Source organism: Yarrowia lipolytica, chromosome 1E (assembly GCF_001761485.1).
Source record: "Yarrowia lipolytica chromosome 1E, complete sequence".
NCBI classification, from domain to species: Eukaryota; Fungi; Ascomycota; class Dipodascomycetes; order Dipodascales; genus Yarrowia; species Yarrowia lipolytica.
Genome location: NC_090774.1, coordinates 813936 through 836487, shown reverse-complemented (window position 1 = coordinate 836487; position 22552 = coordinate 813936). Strand labels below are relative to the sequence as shown.

At 49.2% G+C, this 22552-nt stretch overlaps 9 protein-coding genes and 2 non-coding genes across 11 annotated transcripts; 4 read left to right on the top strand and 7 right to left on the bottom strand.

Moving 5' to 3' along the window:
- Window positions 1–45: 45 nt before the first annotated feature.
- YALI1_E08351g (uncharacterized protein) lies at window positions 46–1410 on the bottom strand (the record flags this gene model as incomplete). Its single annotated transcript, XM_503650.3, has 1 exon — window positions 46–1410. The coding sequence occupies one exon, from the start codon at window positions 1408–1410 to the stop codon at window positions 46–48; it is 1365 nt and encodes a 454-aa protein (XP_503650.1).
- An 800-nt stretch (window positions 1411–2210) lies between these two features.
- Window positions 2211–2295, bottom strand: YALI1_E08342r. Its single transcript has one exon. It is a non-coding gene; the product is annotated as a tRNA-Gln (tRNA).
- Window positions 2296–2305: 10 nt separating this feature from the next.
- Window positions 2306–2398, bottom strand: YALI1_E08341r. Its single transcript has one exon. It is a non-coding gene; the product is annotated as a tRNA-Ile (tRNA).
- A 675-nt stretch (window positions 2399–3073) lies between these two features.
- YALI1_E08334g (uncharacterized protein) lies at window positions 3074–5140 on the top strand (the record flags this gene model as incomplete). The annotated part of the gene is made up of 1 exon (XM_503649.3): window positions 3074–5140. The coding sequence occupies one exon, from the start codon at window positions 3074–3076 to the stop codon at window positions 5138–5140; it is 2067 nt and encodes a 688-aa protein (XP_503649.1).
- A 253-nt stretch (window positions 5141–5393) lies between these two features.
- On the bottom strand, window positions 5394–9323 carry YALI1_E08271g (uncharacterized protein; the record flags this gene model as incomplete). The annotated part of the gene is made up of 1 exon (XM_503648.3): window positions 5394–9323. One exon carries the CDS (start codon window positions 9321–9323, stop codon window positions 5394–5396), a length of 3930 nt encoding a protein of 1309 aa, XP_503648.3.
- Window positions 9324–11202: 1879 nt separating this feature from the next.
- On the top strand, window positions 11203–12417 carry YALI1_E08253g (uncharacterized protein; the record flags this gene model as incomplete). Its single annotated transcript, XM_503647.1, has 1 exon — window positions 11203–12417. The coding sequence occupies one exon, from the start codon at window positions 11203–11205 to the stop codon at window positions 12415–12417; it is 1215 nt and encodes a 404-aa protein (XP_503647.1).
- Window positions 12418–12569: 152 nt separating this feature from the next.
- On the bottom strand, window positions 12570–13670 carry YALI1_E08228g (uncharacterized protein; the record flags this gene model as incomplete). The annotated part of the gene is made up of 1 exon (XM_503646.1): window positions 12570–13670. One exon carries the CDS (start codon window positions 13668–13670, stop codon window positions 12570–12572), a length of 1101 nt encoding a protein of 366 aa, XP_503646.1.
- An 851-nt stretch (window positions 13671–14521) lies between these two features.
- Window positions 14522–15344, bottom strand: YALI1_E08211g (uncharacterized protein; the record flags this gene model as incomplete). The annotated part of the gene is made up of 2 exons (XM_503645.3): window positions 14522–15274; window positions 15321–15344. The coding sequence occupies 2 exons, from the start codon at window positions 15342–15344 to the stop codon at window positions 14522–14524; spliced, it is 777 nt and encodes a 258-aa protein (XP_503645.1).
- Window positions 15345–16659: 1315 nt separating this feature from the next.
- On the top strand, window positions 16660–17913 carry YALI1_E08198g (uncharacterized protein; the record flags this gene model as incomplete). Its single annotated transcript, XM_503644.3, has 1 exon — window positions 16660–17913. The coding sequence occupies one exon, from the start codon at window positions 16660–16662 to the stop codon at window positions 17911–17913; it is 1254 nt and encodes a 417-aa protein (XP_503644.3).
- Window positions 17914–18335: 422 nt separating this feature from the next.
- Window positions 18336–18872, bottom strand: YALI1_E08176g (uncharacterized protein; the record flags this gene model as incomplete). The annotated part of the gene is made up of 1 exon (XM_503643.3): window positions 18336–18872. One exon carries the CDS (start codon window positions 18870–18872, stop codon window positions 18336–18338), a length of 537 nt encoding a protein of 178 aa, XP_503643.3.
- A 1893-nt stretch (window positions 18873–20765) lies between these two features.
- YALI1_E08157g (uncharacterized protein) lies at window positions 20766–21794 on the top strand (the record flags this gene model as incomplete). Its single annotated transcript, XM_503642.3, has 1 exon — window positions 20766–21794. The coding sequence occupies one exon, from the start codon at window positions 20766–20768 to the stop codon at window positions 21792–21794; it is 1029 nt and encodes a 342-aa protein (XP_503642.3).
- Window positions 21795–22552: the final 758 nt, after the last annotated feature.

Below are 22552 nucleotides of genomic sequence, written 5' to 3'. Positions count from 1 at the left end.
TTCTGGTTCTCTATAAGATTAAATACCTGTATGTGCACAAGATGACTATTTCTTGTACTTATTGATGACTCGCTCAATGGCATCCATACCCTTTACCAGGTTCTCCATGGGAGGACCGTAGGACAGTCGCATGAAGTGGTAGTAAGGGGAGTGGTGGATCTCTCGTCGGGCCAGAGGGTTAAGGTCGAAGAAGATTCCAGGCACCATGATGACCTTCTCCTCAAGACAAGCCTCGAAAAAGTGCAAAGAAGAGTTGATCTCCTTGGGCAGAGGACTCAGGTCAAGCCAGATGTAGAAGGTAGTGGTGGGGACTTGGTGGAACTTGAAGCCCATCTTCTCCAGTCGGTCGATACAGTAGTCTCGCTTGGCCTTGAAATGGACCTGCAGAGCGGTCATCTCCTTCTTGACAAGAGAGGGTTCCAGGAAGGGAACGGCAGCCTTCTGGAAGGGAGCATTGGATCCACCATCCAAGAAAGAACCAGCAGAAGCCAGGGCCTTAATGTATGACTTGGGTCCGACAATCCAGCAGATTCGCCATCCGGGCAGTCGGAAGGACTTCGTGAGACCGTCGACAATAAGAACAGGATCCTCGTTGACATTAATGATGTTGGCAGCAGAAGAGACGGAAGAGCCGTTGCAGCCGTCCTCATAGTTGTATCGAGTGTAGAACTCGTCCATGATGAGCAGACATCGCTTTCGGCACATATCCTGTAGATCTTTGAGGTCCTGGTCTCGCATAGCCTGACCGGTGGGGTTTCGGGGGTTGGAGGTCAGCAGAGCAGACACACCTCGGTCAAGCTCAGCTCGAATGATGTCCAGATGCACCTGGTAGTCATCGTCGGCTCTGAGAGGCACGGGGATAGGAGAGAAGTTCTTGAACAGAGCCAGCATCTCGGCGTAGGCAGTGTAGTCGGGGAAAAAGAAGGAGAGGTAAACATCCGAAAGAATAGCGGCAATTCGGATCAGGCCAGCTCGTCCTCCAGGAACAATACACACGTTCTCATAGGTGTACTTTGACTCCTTGCCCTCTCGGTAGTCATGGTTGTACAGGTTTGCAACAGCTTCTCGCAGCTCCTTAACACCAGCGGTGGAAGCGTACTCTCGAGACTCCTCAGAAGCGTCGATAACATCAGGTCGCTTGAAACATCCGGGGATAGGTCCGACTTCGGGAGCTCCCTGACCGAGGTTGGCCCATTCGGGGTTCTCATGGGAGAAGCCCTTCTCAGCAGCTCGGTCGGTTGTCCAGATGACACCGGTGGCTCCCATCTTCATCTCAAGTCCGGGGAAGTTGTGCTTGGGGCCCTCAAAGTGGTGCGACAGGGGAACCGTTGAGCCCGCGGACTTTCCTTCGTGGGCAGCCTCCTCGGGCCAGTACTTTTCAAGTACAACGTCTTCTTCGAATTCAGCCATGGTGTCAAGTGTGTTTGGGTGTGTTTTGTTGGTGTGAACGGTCAATTGAGATGTCAATGGCCTTTTGTAGCTCTCCAAATGTGACGTATCGACGAGTCCAAGCCTTCTTATAATACCGCAAGCATGCAGCCAAGACGGATAAGGTTCCCACCAGCATCGCTTGTAGTCGCTATCAAGGCGTTCGGGGCACCAGATGTCTGCAAGAAGACGCCTGCTCAAACCTGTTCAGTCTAAGCACGGGACTTGGAGGCTTTCCGGACTGCTAACGGACGACTGTCATTATCAACAATGGTCAAACTGCCCATAACTCCGAGCTCCGAAACCATCCTATGCTTTGGTCAATAGGTTCCGCGACTTACAGTTGAGGGGCAGCGCTTAGGTTCGACAGGACTCCACGATACACTTTTTTTTCCGGATCAATCTACAGTAGCCTGTCTTTGTGAAATGGACGAGAGCAATTAAGGGAGTTTCGAAAGTCTGGTTTTGATGAAAAGGCGCAATTGACCGATCCTATCACCGTAATTCCGCATAAGATACAAAATATCTCAAACGTCTATACTGGTCCTCCTGTGCCGGAAATAACCGTTGGGGTGCGGCTTGGAATAACGTCCATTGTTTTACCTCTTGTTATCTCCGACAATGGACACGGGTGCATAAGAATAAGGCTTGGGAGTTTTTTGAGTGTCGATCGCTTTCATTCCACGTACAGCAGTGGAGGAGGTGCGGGAAAAGAATACCAGTGTAGGGGATTGAGGAGGTGGGCAAAAATAGTAGGATGAACCCTTAAAAGCTCACCAAAAAGGTCGTACCCGGAATCGAACCGGGGTTACTGGAAAGTACTTCAAGAGTCAGAATCCAAGGTGATAACCGCTACACTATACAACCAAGGAGAAAATGGTCCCTAGCAGGATCGAACTGCTGATCTTCGCGTTGCAAAGAGGCTAATTTCTTATTAGCACGACGCCTTAACCAACTGGGCCAAGGGACCGATTTCTGAAAAGAATTTAATCATGGACTAGTGTAGCTCAATTCCGTTAATTTTTTGTAAAATGAGTATTCCAGAGCTTCTGGGTGGATATAAATGTCATATCATAGTACATTTAAAAATTACAATATCATCTAGTCTCTCTTTTCTCATTTTTATCAAAGTCTTGATATGTAAAGAGTGTCTGTTAGTCCTGCGGTTATGGTGGAAGTTCTGTTGGTGCATGTATATGGTCGCAATCATGTATAAATGGATATTTTGGACCGATAACGTGGAAAATGCAGAAGAAGGATGTTAATATTACAGTACGGAATGTCACTCCTTGGTGACCTCACGAGTACGAGAGTCATTTACGTCTCATCCTCACTCATAATGTTCGCTGGAAGCTTCAGTGGAAAAGCCAAGAGAAAAGTCTCGTGTTGAAAAGACCCTTTCGGCAATATCTGAAGTCTTACATTTCCCATAAGAGCTCTATGGTAATTTCGGCTTATGTTCTCATTGAATATCTCCCTTTTTTTGGAGATTAATGCATCTTTAGTTGAATTAAAAAAACTCAGAGCTGGGTCACGATTTCACTGAAACTTTTGAACTGTGCATTAACTTTATTTTTATGAGCACTCAATCTTGAATTTTCAAAATCTGAATCACTCTCTTTCAACTCTGCACAATACCCCCAAGATGTTAAGAGCACAAGTAAGAGCCGTTTTTCGGGGCAATAATCGACTCCCACAGCTGAGGAGGATTCATACGACTCCCGATATCGTCGAAACACTCAAAACTGCGCCCAAATATGACGTTGTTGTCGTTGGAGGAGGCCATGCGGGCTGTGAAGCCAGTGCAGCAGCAGCTCGGTCTGGAGCTCGAACACTGCTGGTGACGCCCAAATTCGACAATATCGGTACCTGCTCATGCAATCCCAGTATCGGCGGAATCGGCAAAGGAACACTGGTTACCGAGGTCGATGCCATGGACGGTCTCATGGGGAGGGTGGCGGACAAGGCTGGTATCCACTTCAAGATGCTCAACCGAAGTCGTGGCTTTGCCGTGTGGGGTCTGCGAGCCCAGATCGACCGAAAAATTTACAAGAAGGAGATGCAACAGCTCATCAGAGACTATCCCAACTTAGAGGTTCTGGAGGGCACCGTGGAAGATTTATTGACCACCCCTGAGGCGACTCCTGATGCTGTTAAGAGCTACGGAAGCATTGCGGGACTCACTCTCGAGTCGGGTGAGACTATCAATACCGAAAAGGTTGTTATTACCACTGGTACTTTCCTCGGAGGAGAGATCCATATTGGTCTGGAGGCTTATCCTAGTGGTAGAATGGGCGAAAAGGCTACTTTCGGCATTTCCAATACTCTACGAGAGGTTGGATTTATGCTTGGACGTCTCAAGACAGGTACTCCTCCTCGAATAGACTCCACAACTATCGATTACTCGACCATGCTTCCCGAGCTCCAGGATGAGGACCCCTTCCCCTTTTCATACCTCAATGACGATGTCCCCGCCGCAAAAACCGATGGCTCTGTGAACGAGGAAACTCCTGCCGAGCTGCGAGGACCAAACAACCACTCTGTTGTGTGCTACAAGGCCAAGACTGTCAAGGCAACTCATGATCTTATCCGAGATAACCTTGACAAGTCGATCCACATTCGAGAAGATGTCAAGGGACCCAGATATTGTCCCAGTATCGAATCCAAGATCATCCGATTCGCTGATAAAGACTCACATGTTATTTGGGTCGAGCCCGAGGGACTGGACACCACAACTATTTATCCCAACGGTATCTCCACTACTCTTCCTGCAGAGACCCAGCTCCAGGTACTCAAGACTATTCCTGGGTTTGAGAATGTGACTATGACTCAGCCCGGCTATGGAGTGGAGTACGATTACGTTGATCCCCGAGAGCTGAAGAACACTCTCGAGACTAAGCTCGTCCATGGTCTATACTTGGCTGGACAGATAAACGGAACCACAGGATATGAAGAGGCTGCTGCTCAGGGTATCATTGCCGGTTTTAACGCAGGTCTCCAGGCTCAGAATAAGGAGCCCTTCACTATGCGACGCTCTGACGGATACATTGGTGTGTTGATTGACGACCTCATCACCAAGGGAGTCAGTGAACCCTACCGAATGTTCACTTCCCGCTCGGAATTCCGATTTTCGGTTCGAGCTGATAACGCTGATGAACGACTGACTGTAAAGGCATTTGAGCGAGGTCTGGTTGATTCTAGAAGAGTCTCCCGACTTGAGCAGCGAAATGAGGCCATTGCAGACATCAAGAAAATCTTTGAGTCGAAGAGACTTACCCCCACGGAATGGAACGAACAGCTCGGATACAAGGTTTTCCCTCGTCTGGTCGAAGGAAAGATGACTGCTGCCCACATGCTCCTTGTAAAAGGCATTGATGACGATCTCCTGTTTGCCACCATGCCTGAGCTCAGTAAGTACCCTCCTCGTCTCATTCTTCGAGTCACCACCGAGTACAGATACAAGATGTACTTGGATAAGGAACGCCAGCAGATTGCTTCTGTCGAGAGAGATGAAAGCCTGAAGCTTCCTGAGAACCTCGATTACATGTCCATGGCGGGTCTCAAAATCGAGTATCGAACCGTTCTCGATAAAGTTCGTCCAGCCACTCTCGGACAAGCTAAGCGAATCGAGGGCATCTCTAACAGTGTGTGTTTTTACTTGTTGAAGTATGTTCACAAGAACAAGCATCTGGGTGGTAAAAACGACGCGTAAAATTAGGTCTGAACCAGGCCGTATGTATATAGAGCAAGATATTTATGTGTATACCAGTATGAACCCGTGTACTTGGATTGGGTAAGTTCAAGATGAGTCAGATACTGTAGTACATAGTGCATACTGTAGGTGTAGAGGTGGTCGAAGAGTATCGTACACTTATGGTATACGCTGCAGTTGTACAATATATTGAAACCGGAACTATGCAGTTGACCTAAGGTACAATTAAAATGCATTAAATAGCCAAAACTAACTAGAAATCACTCTTGAGAAAGCCCGAACACGATCTCAACATCACAGTGCCGTCATTCACATTGTTAGATGCCATCACCAGCCGATGAGGATGAAACGACAAAGCGTTAACCGAGGTTACCCGGTTGGGAAGGGTCATATAACCAGGGTGGTTCTTGTTTACCGAGGTCATGTGACCATCAAAGTCCCACGTTCGCACCAACTGAGAGCCCGTAACCAACACAGGTGCATGTTCATGCACGTCCATGGCCTTCATGCCGTTGGTGTGTGCAATCCAAGACCGCAGAGGAGTGTCTGTTCGGATATCCCATGTACTGATGACTCCGTCTGCCGAACCAGATACCAGCTCTCGGTGTCCTCCTCGTTGCATGCACACGTTGAGCACCTTGTCAGAGTGTCTGATACCTCGAGATAGCTTCCAGATTTTGACCATGGCGTCTCGAGAATCGACTCGTCGATCAAACAGACGCAGAGCCCCGTCCGCGAAACCAGCCACAAACATGTGACCAGCAACCTGGTCGGAGGTGAGGGCAGTCACAGGGGCAGAAGACCGAGCAGGAATGGAAGCCATGCACATCTCTCGGGGAGCATCCCACACCTTAACCACTCGTGTGGGACCTCCAACCAACAGTGTTCCTCGAGACTGCTGCCAATCTACAGCTACGGGAGAAGAGGCCTGCAGACCGACTCCCGAAAGAGCTCTCCAAGCAGACACTAACTGCACATCCTGACGCGACTCGTAGTGCCTGTAGATTCGCACACATCCCTCGGAGGAGGCTGTGAGGAGCATGGGAACGTCGTCTTCGTTGAGATACTTGACGTCGGTGATTCTGGTTCCTGCAGGATTGGCGTTGCAGAACCGCGACAGACGCTTGTTTTCGGCCCAGTTCCAGATAGAAACACCGTCTCGGTCGTCAGCTACTGCCAGATGTGGCTCAAACTGCGCAAAAACGAGTTTCTGAGGCTGCGTCTTGTTGCTGAGAACACCTAGAGAGTGATCCCACTTGCCCTTGACAGCTTCGTCTCGCTGAAGCACCGACTCGGAGATAATTCTCTCGTTGCGGGTCTTTCGCCACAGTCTCTCAGTGTACCGCTGTGAACCAGTACAGTCGGCCTCCGCAGGCACCATTTGAGGCTCTTGGAAGAACTCCGTGGACCAAGCAAAAAACCCGGACTTCAGAGGGAGTTGAGCACGTGATCCTGCAGCTCGCGATGTGTAACGAGGTGTCACGGGGATGGTTCCCGTGCCAAAAGGAACAGTTGTAACAGATGAGTCCGTTTTCTGGGCTGCTGTTCCACTGGGCTCATTGTCTCCAAATAGATACTTCGAGACAGACCTCTTGAGCGAGTTGAGAGGAGAAGAAGCTGCCCTGTCGGCAGCAATGGCATTTTGAATGGTGGAAGATGCAGTAGGCGTTAGAGGAGCCATCGCAGGAGATTGGGGAGCAGGACTACCAGCAGCATGATGATGTGACTCTGACGAAGGAATCAGGTTGGAAACGCTAGGCAGCTGTTTCTTGGACTCGGCTCCCTGCAGCATGGTTCGCTTGAGCTGCTCCATTCGAGGTCCCAGAGGCGACTGGCCCATCTCAAACAAGACGTGATCAACCACGTCACGTGCAAAGTCACGCACCTCGGTGAACGGGTCCTCTGCAAATGTCAGAACGGCCTCCCACACGGCAGCAAACACGGTACCGGTGGCAGGATTGGACGAGGTGTTGAGGTTCATCTGGGAGACAGCAGCAGCTTCTTGCTCGAGAGTAGCAAACGCAGCAACCAGAATCTGACCTTGGTACTGGACGACGAAACGCGAAAAGAATACGACTGCTTCTCTTCGAACAATACCACTGGCGTCGTCAGTCAGCTTGAGGACAGCGTTAGCAAGCTCGCATTCCACGTCCTTGAAATCCTGGGAAATGTGATCAGCGTCTCCATTGCCAAGGAATGCAGTCAAGGCAACAGTACACGCTGTTCGGACCTCAGGAACAGGATCCTCAAGCAGCACAATGAGGCTCTGGGGCACTCTCTCCTTCATTCCAAGCCACTTGCCCTCTAGGTAGTCGAACCACAGTTGGGAGATGCATAAACAGGACCACTGTCGAAGCAGTGGAGAGTCAGGCTCAGCTGCGTAAACCACGAGCACCCGGAGAAGATCAGCACCCATTGAGACCCGCTGACCCTGCTTGAAACCATGGCAGAATAGTGCGATGATGAAAGAACACATGGCTCTGTGGTCATGGACGTTCACGTTGTTAACGGCAAATCCTTCAAAGGGGAGAAGAATTTGGATGAAGTAGGCGTAGCCATTGTCCTTGAGCAGCTCGTGCTGAATGGATTGATGGTCCACGCTCATTATTCGAGCCCAGATGAAAACAAGCACGGGTTTTAGCTCCTTAGCGGGGGACTGCAACAGCTTTAACACGTAGGGGAAGATACCGATAGAGAGCGCCGAGTAGACAGCCCAGGGTCCAAGATCGAGGAACTTGGAGAGCAAGATCAGCGCTCGTAGTCGGTGGACCTGTGACAACAGCACTTGTAAAACAACAGGAAGCTGAACAGGTGGGTTATCACTTCGAGCATTGTATCGCAGCCACACCTCAAAGGCTGTCAGTTGTTCCTCAAAGAACTGCGAGTGGCGATACTCCTGTCCAGCAGCCAAAGCAGGCAACTGAGTCAGACACTGATCGACTGCTAGATCCCACGCATCCCACATAGGGTGAGAATGGGTGGGAGGAAGAGGAGGGTCCGAGACTGGGTGGCATGAGTTGACCCGCATAATTCTGTCTGCCAGCAGAAAGTTTCGGAACAACGCTGCGACCATCAGGTCCTGTCGAAACAGCTTTTTGAACAGGTCGCGAGGCAACAAAGTCCAGGCTATCGTATCGGTTATGGCAGTGAAAATCCAATTAAGTTCGCCAAGGGGGGTTCTTCGGTCGGTAATTCTTCCTGGGATTTGCAGATCCTTGATCTTCTTCCCGTAAGCCAAGGGAGACTTCATGACGAACCATCGCACAGCAATTTCAATTGGGGACGTCAGGCATGACGTGAACAGATCTGCCGGAAGGTCTGGGTGCATGGGCAGAGTCTCGTCGGCCCGGCAGGCTGCAAGCTGGATGCAATCGAGGTAGGCATTTCCGTTTCCTGAAGCTGCACTGGTCACACCATTGGGTGCTTGTGCATCAGCGTCCTCCTTGATACGCTGCTGAACAAAGCGCTTGAAGTTAGAGACAATGTTGCCGGCACTATGGCAATCCCACACGTAGATGCATGGCGAGCCCAGCCACGACTGCAGGTCGTACAAAGACACAGGAATGTATTGTGTGTAGCCTCTGTTGAAGACCCAGATTTCGCCCGAAGCTGTAGGTCGAGGCACTCCGTGGCCATTGTAATGAAACAGAATTCGCTCCTCCTTAGCACCTCGTCGCAGTCCTATGCAGAATCGTTTAATGTCCTCCACATTGGGGTCCAGCGACTGCTTATACCGGGTTCGCATTGACAGCACCTCGTACTGCATCTGTAGCTGTTTTCCAATCTGCTCCGTGGCCTTCTTGGAGTCTGAGATGGTCTGTGGGTCCACCCAGGCCTCCAGTCGCGAGCAGGGGTCGGTTTTGATCACATCTGGAGGATCCACTCCCAGGTTGAGACACACCACAATGGCTGCAGACACTGTTCTCTGTCGGTCTTTCATGCGCCATTCGGGCGGGCCGTCGGCAGAAGACCGTTTCGGATTGCCCGCAGTGTCGTGGCGTTTGTCGTCCAGGTAGATGTAAAAGATTTCGGCCAACATGGACATGTAGGCGTCACTGGCGTAGTCGTCGTCAAATCCATGGCGCACATAGGTTTTGGAAGCGGTGGACTTGACCGTCTCATCCTCTTCCATCCGGCGTTGTGGCGAATGCACCGATTGCACCGATGTCACACTTCCGTTCATGTCAGAGATGTGAGGTGCAAGTATGGGGTGACTGGTGTGATGTGCGGTGATGTAGTGGTGGAGGTGTGACTTTGAGTTTGAGAGGTGGTTTAGAGGAGACTTGAGGACTGGTGAGTTGAGACTGTTGTAGGTGATTTAGACAACAGTAAAGATCGTTTTTTGTGGTAGTGGGACATGGTGTATATTTTTAACCGCCTTTCCCGTCTAAAAATGTATGTGTACGCCTACTTGGGTACTCCCATCTATCGCTGTCACGAGACACTATATGAGTGCGCTGCATACCATTAGGAGTGAACACTTTAGATTGCGATATGGGGTAATGTTCTACTATTGGTGGAGTGAGTGAGATGTCGACAAACTGAGGCGTGAATAAAATGAACAAAAAAAACCGATTTGTGGATGGTTAGACTCACATGACCACCTTCGTCGTGGGACTGTCCTTTGCCTCGATACATGATGTCACTAGATGTACTGTGTATTGTACAAATACCGGTGCATTGGCCGCTTCTACACCGTCGATATCTCCAGTGCCGTATGGGACATGCATGATACGAGTGGGTCGATAGCGGACAACATTTAAGTAATATTTACTGAAGATATGTAAATCAGGGGAAGTCAGAACAGCCCAAATCGGGCTTGCTGAGCTGACCCTGGAGTATGATGTCATTTCGCTTTCTTGATCATTACCCAGACATCCTATCGTACCATGGCGGCTTCAGTCGCGGTCGAAGTGTATTCGGAGGTTCAACTTGAGGAGTACATACTTACGATAGTCGTACTTGACGAGAAATTGTAGCGCGTGCACGGTTTCATACTGTACATACCGTACGTCGTATAGTATGTACTGTACTGTACCTACAGGTGACTATCTCCACAGGCCGAAAATAGTCCAATGACTAATGACGTCCTTGGGTCAACATTGGTGATATCTTGATGTCGAAAAAATTATGATTCAGGTGACCATGGCCTTGGATCTTCGGATCTCATACATACTGTCACAAGGTCTTCATTCAACCAACTTCTATCCAGAACTGTCTGAGTACTCGTTATATCTCATCGCCATCTTCATATATATCTCTTGTCCTCCATTATCCCTCCATGTATAGTGCCCTTGTGTTACTCTAAGCCATGTCCAACCGACTCCTAACAAGACTTGATTCTTGGTTAATCATCCAACACCACCCAAAACCAAGCCTATGCCGACACCTGTGAATATCGTACGTACAGTACATGGCCGCACTTGACACCCCGAATCATTCCGAGTCATCCGCATGCAGAACTGTTCTCCAGTCCGCACTAAACTGCCCTTTACATCCTCGCTCCCAACGAGCTGGAGTAACTTTCCCTTTGGGTCCATGGAGTAACTTTTCCCGCTGACAGATATCGTACATGCACATACTATAGTTAAAGCGAACTGTTGGGAGAGACGCACGGTTCGGAGATACGCCATGGACAGATGGGTGCACCACACTGCCAGTATAGAGAGCCACATTATCGTCGTAGCTATAACGGAAGCGGTTTTTCGACATGCGCGCCCCACTTATATAACATTGTGCGACCCACACCACCGCGACTTGCTCCCAAACCAGTCCCCGTCCCACGTGACTGCACATCGCCATCACCACTGCACGGGACAGATAGAGTTAGAAGTTTCAGCACCAACATTTGGCAAGAGTCCGCGGTGGATCATTCTACTTGAACTAGACCTGTTACAGCAGAGGAGTCACAAGTGCGGTAGAGTCACAAGCGACACGAACGACACAAGACGATAGACACGGAAGGTGACGGTTGTAAACAGCACCCCAAGGACATTACATCGTTACACTCAACCAAGACATTATAACCGCAACACAACACTTCTCACTCTCACCACCCCAAAATGCCACCTCTGGTACACAAAATCCACCAGCATCGTCCAGACGAGGCTTTTGTTCCTCCAACCAGCCCGTTGACACCTCCCGTGCCCTCGGTGACGGTAGGCCAAAAAATCCTCTCTGCATGCACCGGATCAATCATCACGTCTCTAATAGTCACACCATTCGATGTGGTGCGTGTGCGACTCCAACAGCAAAGCGCACTGTCTGCTGCGGAGAGTGCCGCCCAGGCTCCCAACATGCTACCTCCGCACTCGAAAATTGAGGCCCCATCGCCTAAAACAAACCTGTCTGCGCTCAAGGCTCATAAGCTACACCCTATCAATGTCGCCACCCTACCAAAGGGCCTGGGTGTCACAGCATGCTGCAAGGAGGTGTTTTGGTTCCCCACATCGGTGGACTACTGCGTAGCGTCCGAAGTGGACCGGTGTGCTGTAGAGCATGCCAAACAGATGCGATTCTCGGGAACCTGGCAGGGAATGCGAACCATTTACAAATACGAGGGAATCCAGGCACTCTGGAGAGGTTTGTCGCTCACTCTGATGATGGCAGCACCTTCAACGGTGCTCTATTTCATTGGATACGAGTATCTGAGAGACTGGTCGCCTATCAGGTCGGAGGTTATTAATCCTCTGGTCTGTGGAGCTCTTGCCCGAACTCTTTCTGCTACAGTCATCTCACCCATGGAACTCTTCAGAACACGTTTACAATCATACCCCTTTGAATCGTCGTCGCAATTGGCGTTTCAAAAAACACTCACAGGTATGAAAACCATGATTGCCCAGGACGGATACCGGTCTCTGTGGAGAGGTCTGGTACTCACCCTGTGGAGAGACGTGCCCTTCTCAGGAGTCTACTGGTCGGCCTACGAGACCTTCAAGGCAAAACTCCTCCGAACACAATACTTCCACGGAAGTGTAGATGCTTTTACCCCTTCTTTCATTGCTGGGTCGGCAGCTGGAGCTCTGGCGTCCATCATCACTCAACCATTTGATGTGGGAAAGACCAGACGACAAATTGCATCTTGTGAATCAGCTGGCCAAATGTCCATGATCCCACTGCTCACTAAAATGGTTCGGGAAGAGGGACTCGGATCTCTGTATGTCGGAAGTGTGCCTCGAATCTTAAAGGTAGCTCCCTCGTGTGCAATCATGATTTCGTCTTACGAAGTCGGCAAACAACTGTTTGATAAAATGAACGGAAACAACGTTCTGACATAACCCTAGATAGACTAGATTATTTATTGTCCTGTATATACTCAATCAAACGAATGAGCTTCCGAGCAGCTCTGTATGCAATCCATTACAGCTATCCTTACACACCGACACAGTACACATAAGCTATTCTATATCTACACGCTCTACTTACATACTTAAACCAACGGAGTTCCATCTCCAACTCTTTCATGCTCCCTGTCTCGCTCGTCGTGATGCCATCCTTCTGCCACCTCATTCCACTGCATCGCTTCGTCGGACAAATTGCGATCAACAGGATGCATGGCAGGAGCATACAGAAACGGCGAAGTCTGGTTGGACAGGGGCGTCCGGCTCGACTGGGGAGTGCTCGTTACCGAAGCCGGAACTGTCGACCGGGCGTGACTATTGTACGATGCACTCCCCATCCCTCCTAGCATCCCTCCCCTGAAATGGTACCCGTCATCGTAGCGACCCATGGGTGTCTTCGCAATGGGAGCAGAGAATGCACTAGGCTCCATCACACCTGCACTGCCTCTTCGGTGCAGAATACTACCGGTGGATGCAGGTACCGGTCTTCTTCGAGCCCTGCTCTCCTTAACCGACTCACTCTTGAAGTCTTGTACTGACTTGGATCGCCCAATGTTCATAGTACGTATGGTATCACGTGGCTCATCGTCGTCGGGACACGCAATCCCGTTGCCAATAGTCCATCCACGTACTACCACATCCTGTTGTGAGCATCCTACCTCTCTAAACTGAGAGAACAGCTCGGTGAATGCCCTTCGAAGTACACGTTGAGCTGCTGCGTTGAATCGGATGAACGTCGTCTTTGTGGCTGCCCGGACCTGCGAGTGCAGAATCGACGACTTGGCGATCATATCATGATCGTGAATTACCTTGCTGGGGTCCTTGTTCCGCGCCTTGAGCTTGACGGCTTCGACTTGCTTCTCTGCGGCATCTAGCTTGGCCTTGGACTGGATCAACGCATCCTCCTCGCATCCTAGGGTGCGAAATATGTCGGAAAAGTGTTTGAGCGCCAGCTTGAGCTTTTCTTCTTCGACCCAGTACTCTCTGAGTGCCATTGCTAGCTTTTCTGCGTCCTTAGATATCTCCTCATCGTCCAACGTCGATGCCCAGAACTCGATTCGGTTTGTGATGGCCTTTTGCATTGTCAGGTGGCGATCAAACTCCTTGATCGAGCTCTCCACGTCTTTGCATAGCCGACTCACGGAGTTTTCGCGCGATCGAAATAATGAGAAGCGCTTGGGAGACGACATTGAGACTGTGGCTATGTCTGCGATGGTTTCGGGCCAATGTTTCTAACGTGATCACTGGTATCGTGACACGGGTAACCAGGTGTGGTATCGTGGCACAAGTATCAGAAGTCCGACAATGTGGCCTTAGGGGTATATGTAGGTATTTAATTGCAACTGTCGTCTCTGTGTCGCCTCTGTGTCCGTATCCCTCTGGTTTGTGTTTCGGTGTCTTTTTGAGAGCTTGATAAAGTAGAGGAAGAAAGAGAGAGCTATAAGTATCGGTAGCTACGTACTTGTACAGTTGGTGACACAAATAAGGTGGAGTAAACACAATCGATGAGGTTACTGTACCTTTAAAGCGAACAAAAGAGGACGCGTCTTACGGTAGCTAAACATACAGTAACAGCCAACTACAAGCAACAGGATTGGCATGTCCTCCCCCTGAAAAGAATAGCTTTCATGGCTGCACTTGTCTGTATTACCAACCTGGACTATCGCAATCACTACCTTGTTAAAGTAGTCGTCGCAACAGAAGAACATTACCTTGTAGAAACCAAAAACTGGAAACCATGCGGGCCTTTACACTACAGTATATACTGTGTTCGAAGGGCACCAAAGGAGCCATAGCCATCCGAATCGAATCAACAGCTGCCCAGCGGTAGCTATCAACTTACATGTTTACAATGTACGAAAGTACAGTATGTATATTCCGAAAATTCATCCCCAGTTCGAGGGCTTAAGAGAACCCTCTTCCCCGATTGTACGGTACTCTTCGATACACACCAAGGAGTCACAACCGCCCTCTACACTTTCACTCCATCCATGTGCATTGTTATCTATAAACACTGACCGACTACTCTTGGTCCATCCTCCTATTTCTTCTTGTCGTTCTCGTCAACGTCGGGAAGCTGCAGACCGGTGCTGTCAGCAATGAACTTTCGTGTGCTGTGGACTCCGCTCTCGAGAGAGGTCTTTCCATCGTCCAGGGCCTTTCGCACGTTCTTGGCGAAGCTGTCCACGGACTCCTTGGCGTCCACGTGGGCCTTGGCCACCTCGGGCACCTTCTGCTCGTACTTCCACACAAGAGCTCCGGTGTTGTGGGCAGTCTGGGGCAGGAAGTAGGAGAAGGCAGCGACACCAAAGGCCAGAGGAATGGCGGATCGGAACAGAATGTTTCGGTTTCGGGTCAGAATGGAGCCGGACAGAGCAGCAACAGTGATGTAGATGCCGGCGGGCAGAATATCCTCCTGGGGAGACTTGAGGTCGGCCACGGTCTTGGTGACGCTGTTCTCCACGGCCAGGTACTTGTTGAAGGCCTCATCGATGTACTGGTTGCCCTGCTGCACCTTGTCGGCAAACCACTCTCGAGCCACCTTGATGTTGCTCTCCAGAGCCTTGGGAGACTTGATGGTCACTCCTCCGACGTTCTCCACAGAAACGCCGTGCTCCTTCTCAAACTTCTCAATGTCACCCTCTCGGGCCTTGCCAGTCTCAACGGTGCCGGGAACAGGGGCGATTTCTTCTTCCTTCTTGTCATTGTCGTAGATGGATCGTCGGGGCGACTCAGCAAAGGCCACGGGAGCAGAAGCCACGGCAATTGCGGCGAAACTCAGGGGAGTTGCGGTCTGTGTTAGTTGTGAACTGATTAGCGGGCACGGTTTCGATACTCACCTTGAAAAAAAGTCGGCTGGCCATGTTGATTCTAGTATATCCAAATACCAAATATTCCTGCGTCACTTGGAGGTTGCCCAATTGTATTTGCTGTGACGGAACTCTATTCTGACTAAGCTAACTCCCAACCTTGGAAAAAGGTGACCAATGAGAGGGGACAGTTGGAGGGGGTCTGTCGGGAATGCCACAGAAACGACTCAGAAAAAGAAAAGGATGATCTGGTGTGATCATGAAATTTGAGTGTGGGTCCTCTATTTGACTTTGTCAGTGGCACGTCTCCTTCACCAATTACAAGGACATGTTTGGACAACATAGAGTTGAGGGAGTTACTAAGCCGCCTTCATTGTAAGGAAGTACAGTACTGTAGAGCTGTGTGTTTCTGAGAGTCGAGAGTGCGATAAGAAGACCAAAATCAATATTGGCCGTTGTTGCTACAAGTAGTTGATTCCTTTTCTGAAAACCTCCGGCTTTCATTCTTTCTAGCTTTGAAAACTGAAATTGGTCGTTATGAATCGTCCATACTTCATCTACTGCTACACACATGCTGCAAGTAATATATACACATCGATATAATCTCCAGGTGAGCTGCTACAAAGTGGAATTGCTTTTGCTTCTATAATGCTACTACAGTATGTACATCTCCTCCCGCAACACGGCATCCCCGGCAAAAACGCCAAAGGGGTCAAGTAAGTTACGTTTGTTGAGGGTGTCACTACTACAAGTACAATACGAGTAGTAAAGCTCACCCCAGCAGATCTCTAAAGTACACAGCTGCAACAATTTCTACAAACTTCACTTCACCGCTGGTTTCTCTATCACGTGACAACCCCTTCGCCTGTACCTCGGTATCTCATCTCAAATCACGATGGTTAGTAAACTTTTATGAAATAGGCTCGGCGAGCCGTTAATCAGGCCAGACAAGTTCCGACAGGTAACCGAGGTATAATTTGGGGGCTTGGTGGCGACTGTGTAAGAATAATAAGGGTCTGTGTGTATTTTTCATGGGGTTCCAAATGTATTGATTATCTAAAATCTGAACATTTTCCCCTCGCGTACCCCACATTTGACCCTACCTCTCACTTCTCCACATTCATTCACGGACACAAGGTTCACCGAACCCCACAGAAATATAACCACAACCTAAAGCTAGCGACAGCTGAAGTACAGTAACTATTTAGACATCAGCTTGACAGACAACTTGACCCGCCATACCCCAGTCACTGAGCGCAGTTAGACGGAGAGAAGAGCTACGCAACCACAAGGAGCTCACGACACAACACAGACTCGAACTGTCCTGATACACCACACACATCGCGCAAGCTGATTCACACACACAACCATGGCATCTTGCGGACCTTCTAACGCCCTACAAAACCTGTCGAAACATGCGTCAGCAGATCGATCGCTTCAGCATGACCGAATGGCCCCCGGTGGCGCTCCTGGCGCTCAGCGACAGCAGTTTCGATCTCAGACCCAAGGAGGACAGCTCAACAATGAGTTCCAGCAGTTTGCCCAAGCAGGACCGGCCCATAACTCATTTGAACAGTCTCAGATGGGCCCACATTTTGGCCAGCAACATTTTGGCCAGCCCCATCAACCCCAGATGGGTCAGCACGCCCCCATGGCACACGGTCAACAAAGTGACTGGGCCCAGTCTTTCAGTCAACTGAACCTGGGTCCTCAAACCGGCCCTCAGCATACTCAGCAGTCCAACTGGGGTCAAGATTTTATGCGACAAAGTCCCCAGTCACACCAGGTCCAGCCCCAGATGGCTAACGGTGTGATGGGCAGCATGTCTGGTATGTCCAGCTTTGGACCCATGTACTCCAACTCACAGCTCATGAACTCCACGTACGGCCTTCAAACCGAACATCAGCAGACACACAAGACGGAGACGAAGAGCTCCCAGGATGCAGCGTTCGAGGCCGCCTTTGGAGCAGTGGAGGAGTCCATCACCAAGACGTCAGACAAGGGCAAGGAGGTGGAAAAGGACCCCATGGAGCAAACATACCGCTACGACCAGGCTGACGCTCTCAACCGACAGGCCGAGCACATTTCGGACAATATTTCGCGAGAAGAGGTGGATATCAAGACGGACGAGAACGGCGAGTTTGCATCGATTGCGCGCCAGATTGCGTCTTCGCTGGAAGAGGCCGATAAGTCGAAGTTTGAAAAGTCAACCTTCATGAACCTGATGCGGCGAATCGGCAACCACGAAGTCACTTTGGATGGAGACAAATTGGTCAACAAGGAAGGAGAGGACATCCGAGAGGAAGTCAGAGACGAGCTACTTCGAGAGGGTGCTTCTCAGGAGAATGGATTCCAGTCCGAGGCTCAACAGACTGCTCCCCTTCCTGTTCATCATGAAGCCCCTCCACCTGAACAAATTCATCCTCATACCGAGACTGGAGACAAACAGCTGGAGGATCCCATGGTGTACATTGAGCAGGAGGCAGCTCGTCGGGCTGCCGAGTCTGGACGAACTGTCGAGGAGGAAAAGCTCAACTTCTACTCGCCCTTTGAGTACGCCCAGAAGCTGGGCCCTCAGGGCGTTGCTAAGCAGAGCAACTGGGAGGAGGACTACGACTTTTGAGGAAGTGTGGATGGGGAAGTGAGTGCCCGGTTCTGTGTGCACAATTGGCAATCCAAGATGGATGGATTCAACACAGGGATATAGCGAGCTACGTGGTGGTGCGAGGATATAGCAACGGATATTTATGTTTGACACTTGAGAATGTACGATACAAGCACTGTCCAAGTACAATACTAAACATACTGTACATACTCATACTCGTACCCGGGCAACGGTTTCACTTGAGTGCAGTGGCTAGTGCTCTTACTCGTACAGTGTGCAATACTGCGTATCATAGTCTTTGATGTATATCGTATTCATTCATGTTAGTTGCGTCAATCGTCAAATATAGCTATGCGTGAGTTTGTATCTCTATCGCACCTGTGCACAACTACTGTAACATGCAATCTGCTTATGTTGGCATGGTCTGCTCATGCATCTGGTTAGAATCTTGTTCTTTCCTGTTCAGCAGGAACCTCATAGGTATTTATCTTTGGATACTTCTCCATCTCGTAGTCTGTATCGTCCACTGACCTGTTCACATAATAGTCAGGAGCAAAGTTGTTATTGGACTGGTTTCCGTAAACCGGCTGTGGCTGATAATTGTATGCCTGGTAAGGATTTGAAGCTGGGTACATGGCTGGGTTATTTGCTGCTGCGTAGTTACCTTGGTTGGCCTCTCTGTTGATCTTATCGTTACAGCAGCAGGCACAGCAAGAGCACAGCGCACAACAGGCGCTGAAAGCAGATACTCCAAAGAAGCAGCATCTGAAAAAGGCTGTGAGTACCCACAGAACCAGCATTCCTCCCAGAACAATTCCCACAATCGCCACAATCTTGCAAAACGTGTTATCCATGCATGTATCCCAGCTCTTGAAAGCTTCTCCAGTTGATTTGGCACTTTCTGCTAATCCTCTTTTTGAGAAGCTGATGAGTGGTTGGGCCATAGCCTGTGGACAGAGTTGGATCATTGGAGCCATGGTGTGTGTGTGTGTGTGTGTGTGTGTGTGTGTGTGTGTATGTGTGTGGAACTGTGTGTGTAAGTTGATTCGGTATTGCGTGCCTGAAACTGCAGATGGTGTATCAGTTATAGGTCTTCCAGAAGTGATATAAACAGTATGATTACAAGCAATGAAAATGACAGGTCAACACTCTATATAATATCTACGGTGCCACATTTCTATGTTCCCAAAATAGACCATGCCAAGTTAGCTTGGGACCAACACGGCTGTGCACTTAGTGTTATGGAGGCTATGCTGGGCGGTGTAGATGGGGGTTGTACATGCCATGAGGTGAACAAAAAAGCAGAGGAATCACGTGACTGTATCTTTAAAGGACATTTCCTGGGCTAAATCCGTCTATAACTCATTACTCCCACACCTTCCTATCAACCTCTCCCCCCACAAGTCGTATTATGAAACCCAACTCCTATTACAGTCGAGATGCGTTATGAAACACGAGTTTATTTGTGCGTTTGCCTTTCATGGCAACCTGGAGAAGCGGTTGAGTACAGTGCGTAGTTGGAGGCGCTAGTGTGTGGATTGGTGGGTGCTTTTAGAGACAGCTTCTGTACGTTTGTCACGTGAATAATGTAGAGTGTCGCTCATCTTCATATCTACATATTGATACTACTGTAGGTGAATACTTGAACAGACGTTTGTCAACTGAACTCAATCAGTGAAGTGATGACATCACATGCATGTAATTTCACATAGTCATTGGTATCTGTAAAGATGATGTAACATCAATGGCAGGTAAAAATCTCAGTCTTGTACCACTGTTAGTGATTCCAATTTTAGATCGGTTCCCGCAGTGTTCCTCAGAGTGACGAGGCACAATGAACTCTACTACAAGTAACAGTCTCGTGATCTGATGATGATGTTACAGTAATTACTCGTACTTGTAGTGTACCCAACGAACATACCATGGTACTTGTATAAATGTCGTTGAGTATGTGAGTGTTACTTAAGCAATGTTTGGAAAGAGATCTCTTTCTACTCGACGTGGAATCAATTTATTCACGTAGATGCTGATGGAAGAAGCAACGGGAGGTATTGTATGTACATACTGTATGTAGTTGATACGGTAGGCATGAATTCACACCCTCAGTAACTGCTTTTGAATCACTCCATCCTACTACTGTACATACTGTACTGCACACTACATTGGTATACAACGCTAGTCTATATGTCAATTGTAAGCTGAGCTTGCACTTGTATGTTACAGTACAGTATGTAGGGTGGCTTGCACCTCTCTAGGTAAGGTGCACTTTCCTTGTCAGCACAAGGAGTAACAGGAGACTCGAAACTTCACAGATGATATTGTCAGCTTTCTCAAAGGGTATAAAAAATCCATGTCAATGTCTTTGCTCTCTTCTCCCCGGCTTTTAGGATACCATCCTGTTGTTTCTCATTCCTAAACTGCAATTTTTTTGCCCTGCACCTTCCTGATAGTTCTCCAAAGTCCCTTTTTTTGTACCTCCTGTCGAACCATTCAGGCACCAGGAACACCCCCCTGGTCAGTATTGACGTGGCTTTCTGGATTCAGTGATTGGAATGTCTAACGTGATTTTCCAGGCACCTTTCCGAGGCTTCATGGAGCCGAATATGGACACTCGAAAAGAGGACATACTTGATCCAGAGAATTGAAAAGTCAAGGCTCGGAACCCAATCAATCCAAATTTCATCTCGAACTAATCAAGTTACTCGAGGGTCAGATGCTTGTCGAGTATGAGACATTATCGGTATCCGAGGCTAGACAAGGTGATCGGAAGAATCGATCTGAAGATATATAAACCACCCTGAAACCCTTCAAGTTCTTTAGATCATCGACCCATCGACATTGACTCTGACAACCTCTTCACTCTCTCCACTATGAAATTCTCTATCGCCGCACTCGCCCTAGTTGCCTCTGCTCTTGCTCAGGACTACAGTGGCTACAACCACTACGATGGTGACAACTCTGACGACCTGTACTCTACCCAGTACGTGGACGAGTCCAACTACCAGTGGCCCGACTCAGACTACGTGTACCAGATGAACGCTCAGCGAGACTCTGACCACCGAAATCTGGCCATGCAGACCGACGGACGGCACCTGTACTTTGGAAACAGCAACCGGGACATCAACGGCACACCTCTCAAGACTGTCAACGTCTTTGTCGACATTCAGGGTGATATTAACATTGTCCACAACCACAACTCTACTGGCCGACGGCAGAACTACGTTGGTGTTGACGACGGTCGACTGGCACTGTCTGACCGACGATCCAATGCCATTGGCTACCAGCGATTCAACAACAACAACCGAGTCGCCTGGCAGCATGACAACGGCAAGCAACAGTTCCTGGCCTGTCCCGTTGACTCTTACGGAAATGCTTACGACATTTCGTACGATCAGCGATCCAGCGACCACACTTACCAGGTGTTCACCGGTGCTTCCCCTTGTGCCAACCCCATTTCTGTTAGCCTGAACGGTGACCGACTTAACGGCCGAGCCCAGTACCAGAACTCTCGTCTTCGTGTCCACGGTGATCAGTGGAACAACCAGCGGGTTGTCAACAACAACGGTCGACTGATGATCTCCAATGACCAGCGAAACGACCCCTTCCTGGCCCAGCTCTCCTACCGGGGTCAGATGGTCGACCCCAACACCGGTCGATTCGTCCAGCTCGGAAACCAGGCCTCCATGCAGTGGACTGACCGAAACCAGGTCGGCCACGGTCTCACTGGCTTCAACGTTAACCACCAGTCTGACAACCGACTGACTTACGAGAACCAGGGCTTCCTTGCTTGTCAGCTCGATGATGGCCACTGGGAGCTCCGGCCCGTGGCTGTTGAGGCTGCTGCTGCCGCTTGCTCCAACGCCCGATACGTCCAGATCTCCATGGATCCTGTCAACTAAGTGTTGGTACACAATGGAGCCCGATCCGTAGCGCTAGCTGCTTTTTTTTTTTTTTTTTTTTTTTTTCCAATCAAGTAATAACTCAAAAATGATATCAATTCAATACCGAGTACCATATATACTGTGTGTACAGGACCGTGCGGTTAGCATACCAGGACATTGACAATTATGCTACAGTAGCTACAATATACGTATGTACTGTATTGTAAACGAATAGGGATCTCCCTACAATACAATTGTTTCGAGTGAGACATCCCTGGTTCCATAAACTGAAGGTTCAGCTCGTGTGCTTTCCTTTCGAGGTTCCACGGCCTACACCCCTTTGTTGGATGCGATAAGATTTGTGGATCTCCAAGTGTCTTTGCTTCGCTCTGACTCTTACTGATATGAGCTGGCCCATGTATAGCTCAAAAGGTGCTCTCTCATTCTTCTTTTGCGGTTCAATGTCATCTTTGCGCTCACGTCATCGTTTCACAGTATCGAACTGTATTGGAATAACTTGTTTCACGGTATCACTCGGGCGGGTCTAACTTGATGTATTGTCACGCACATCAATCGCTCCTGCTCCGGTGGTGGCATAGTACAATCGCGAAGCTCCGGGAGGCTTTTCAGCGTGTTCTTGTGTGAATGAAAAATGTTTGAAGAATCAATGCGCAATAAATATTTGTGCTTGATAGGTTTCCATCCTTTTCAGATTTGTTATCACATTCATAGCTACGGTACAAGAATACAATCTTGGTACAACAGCTCCCGAGTTT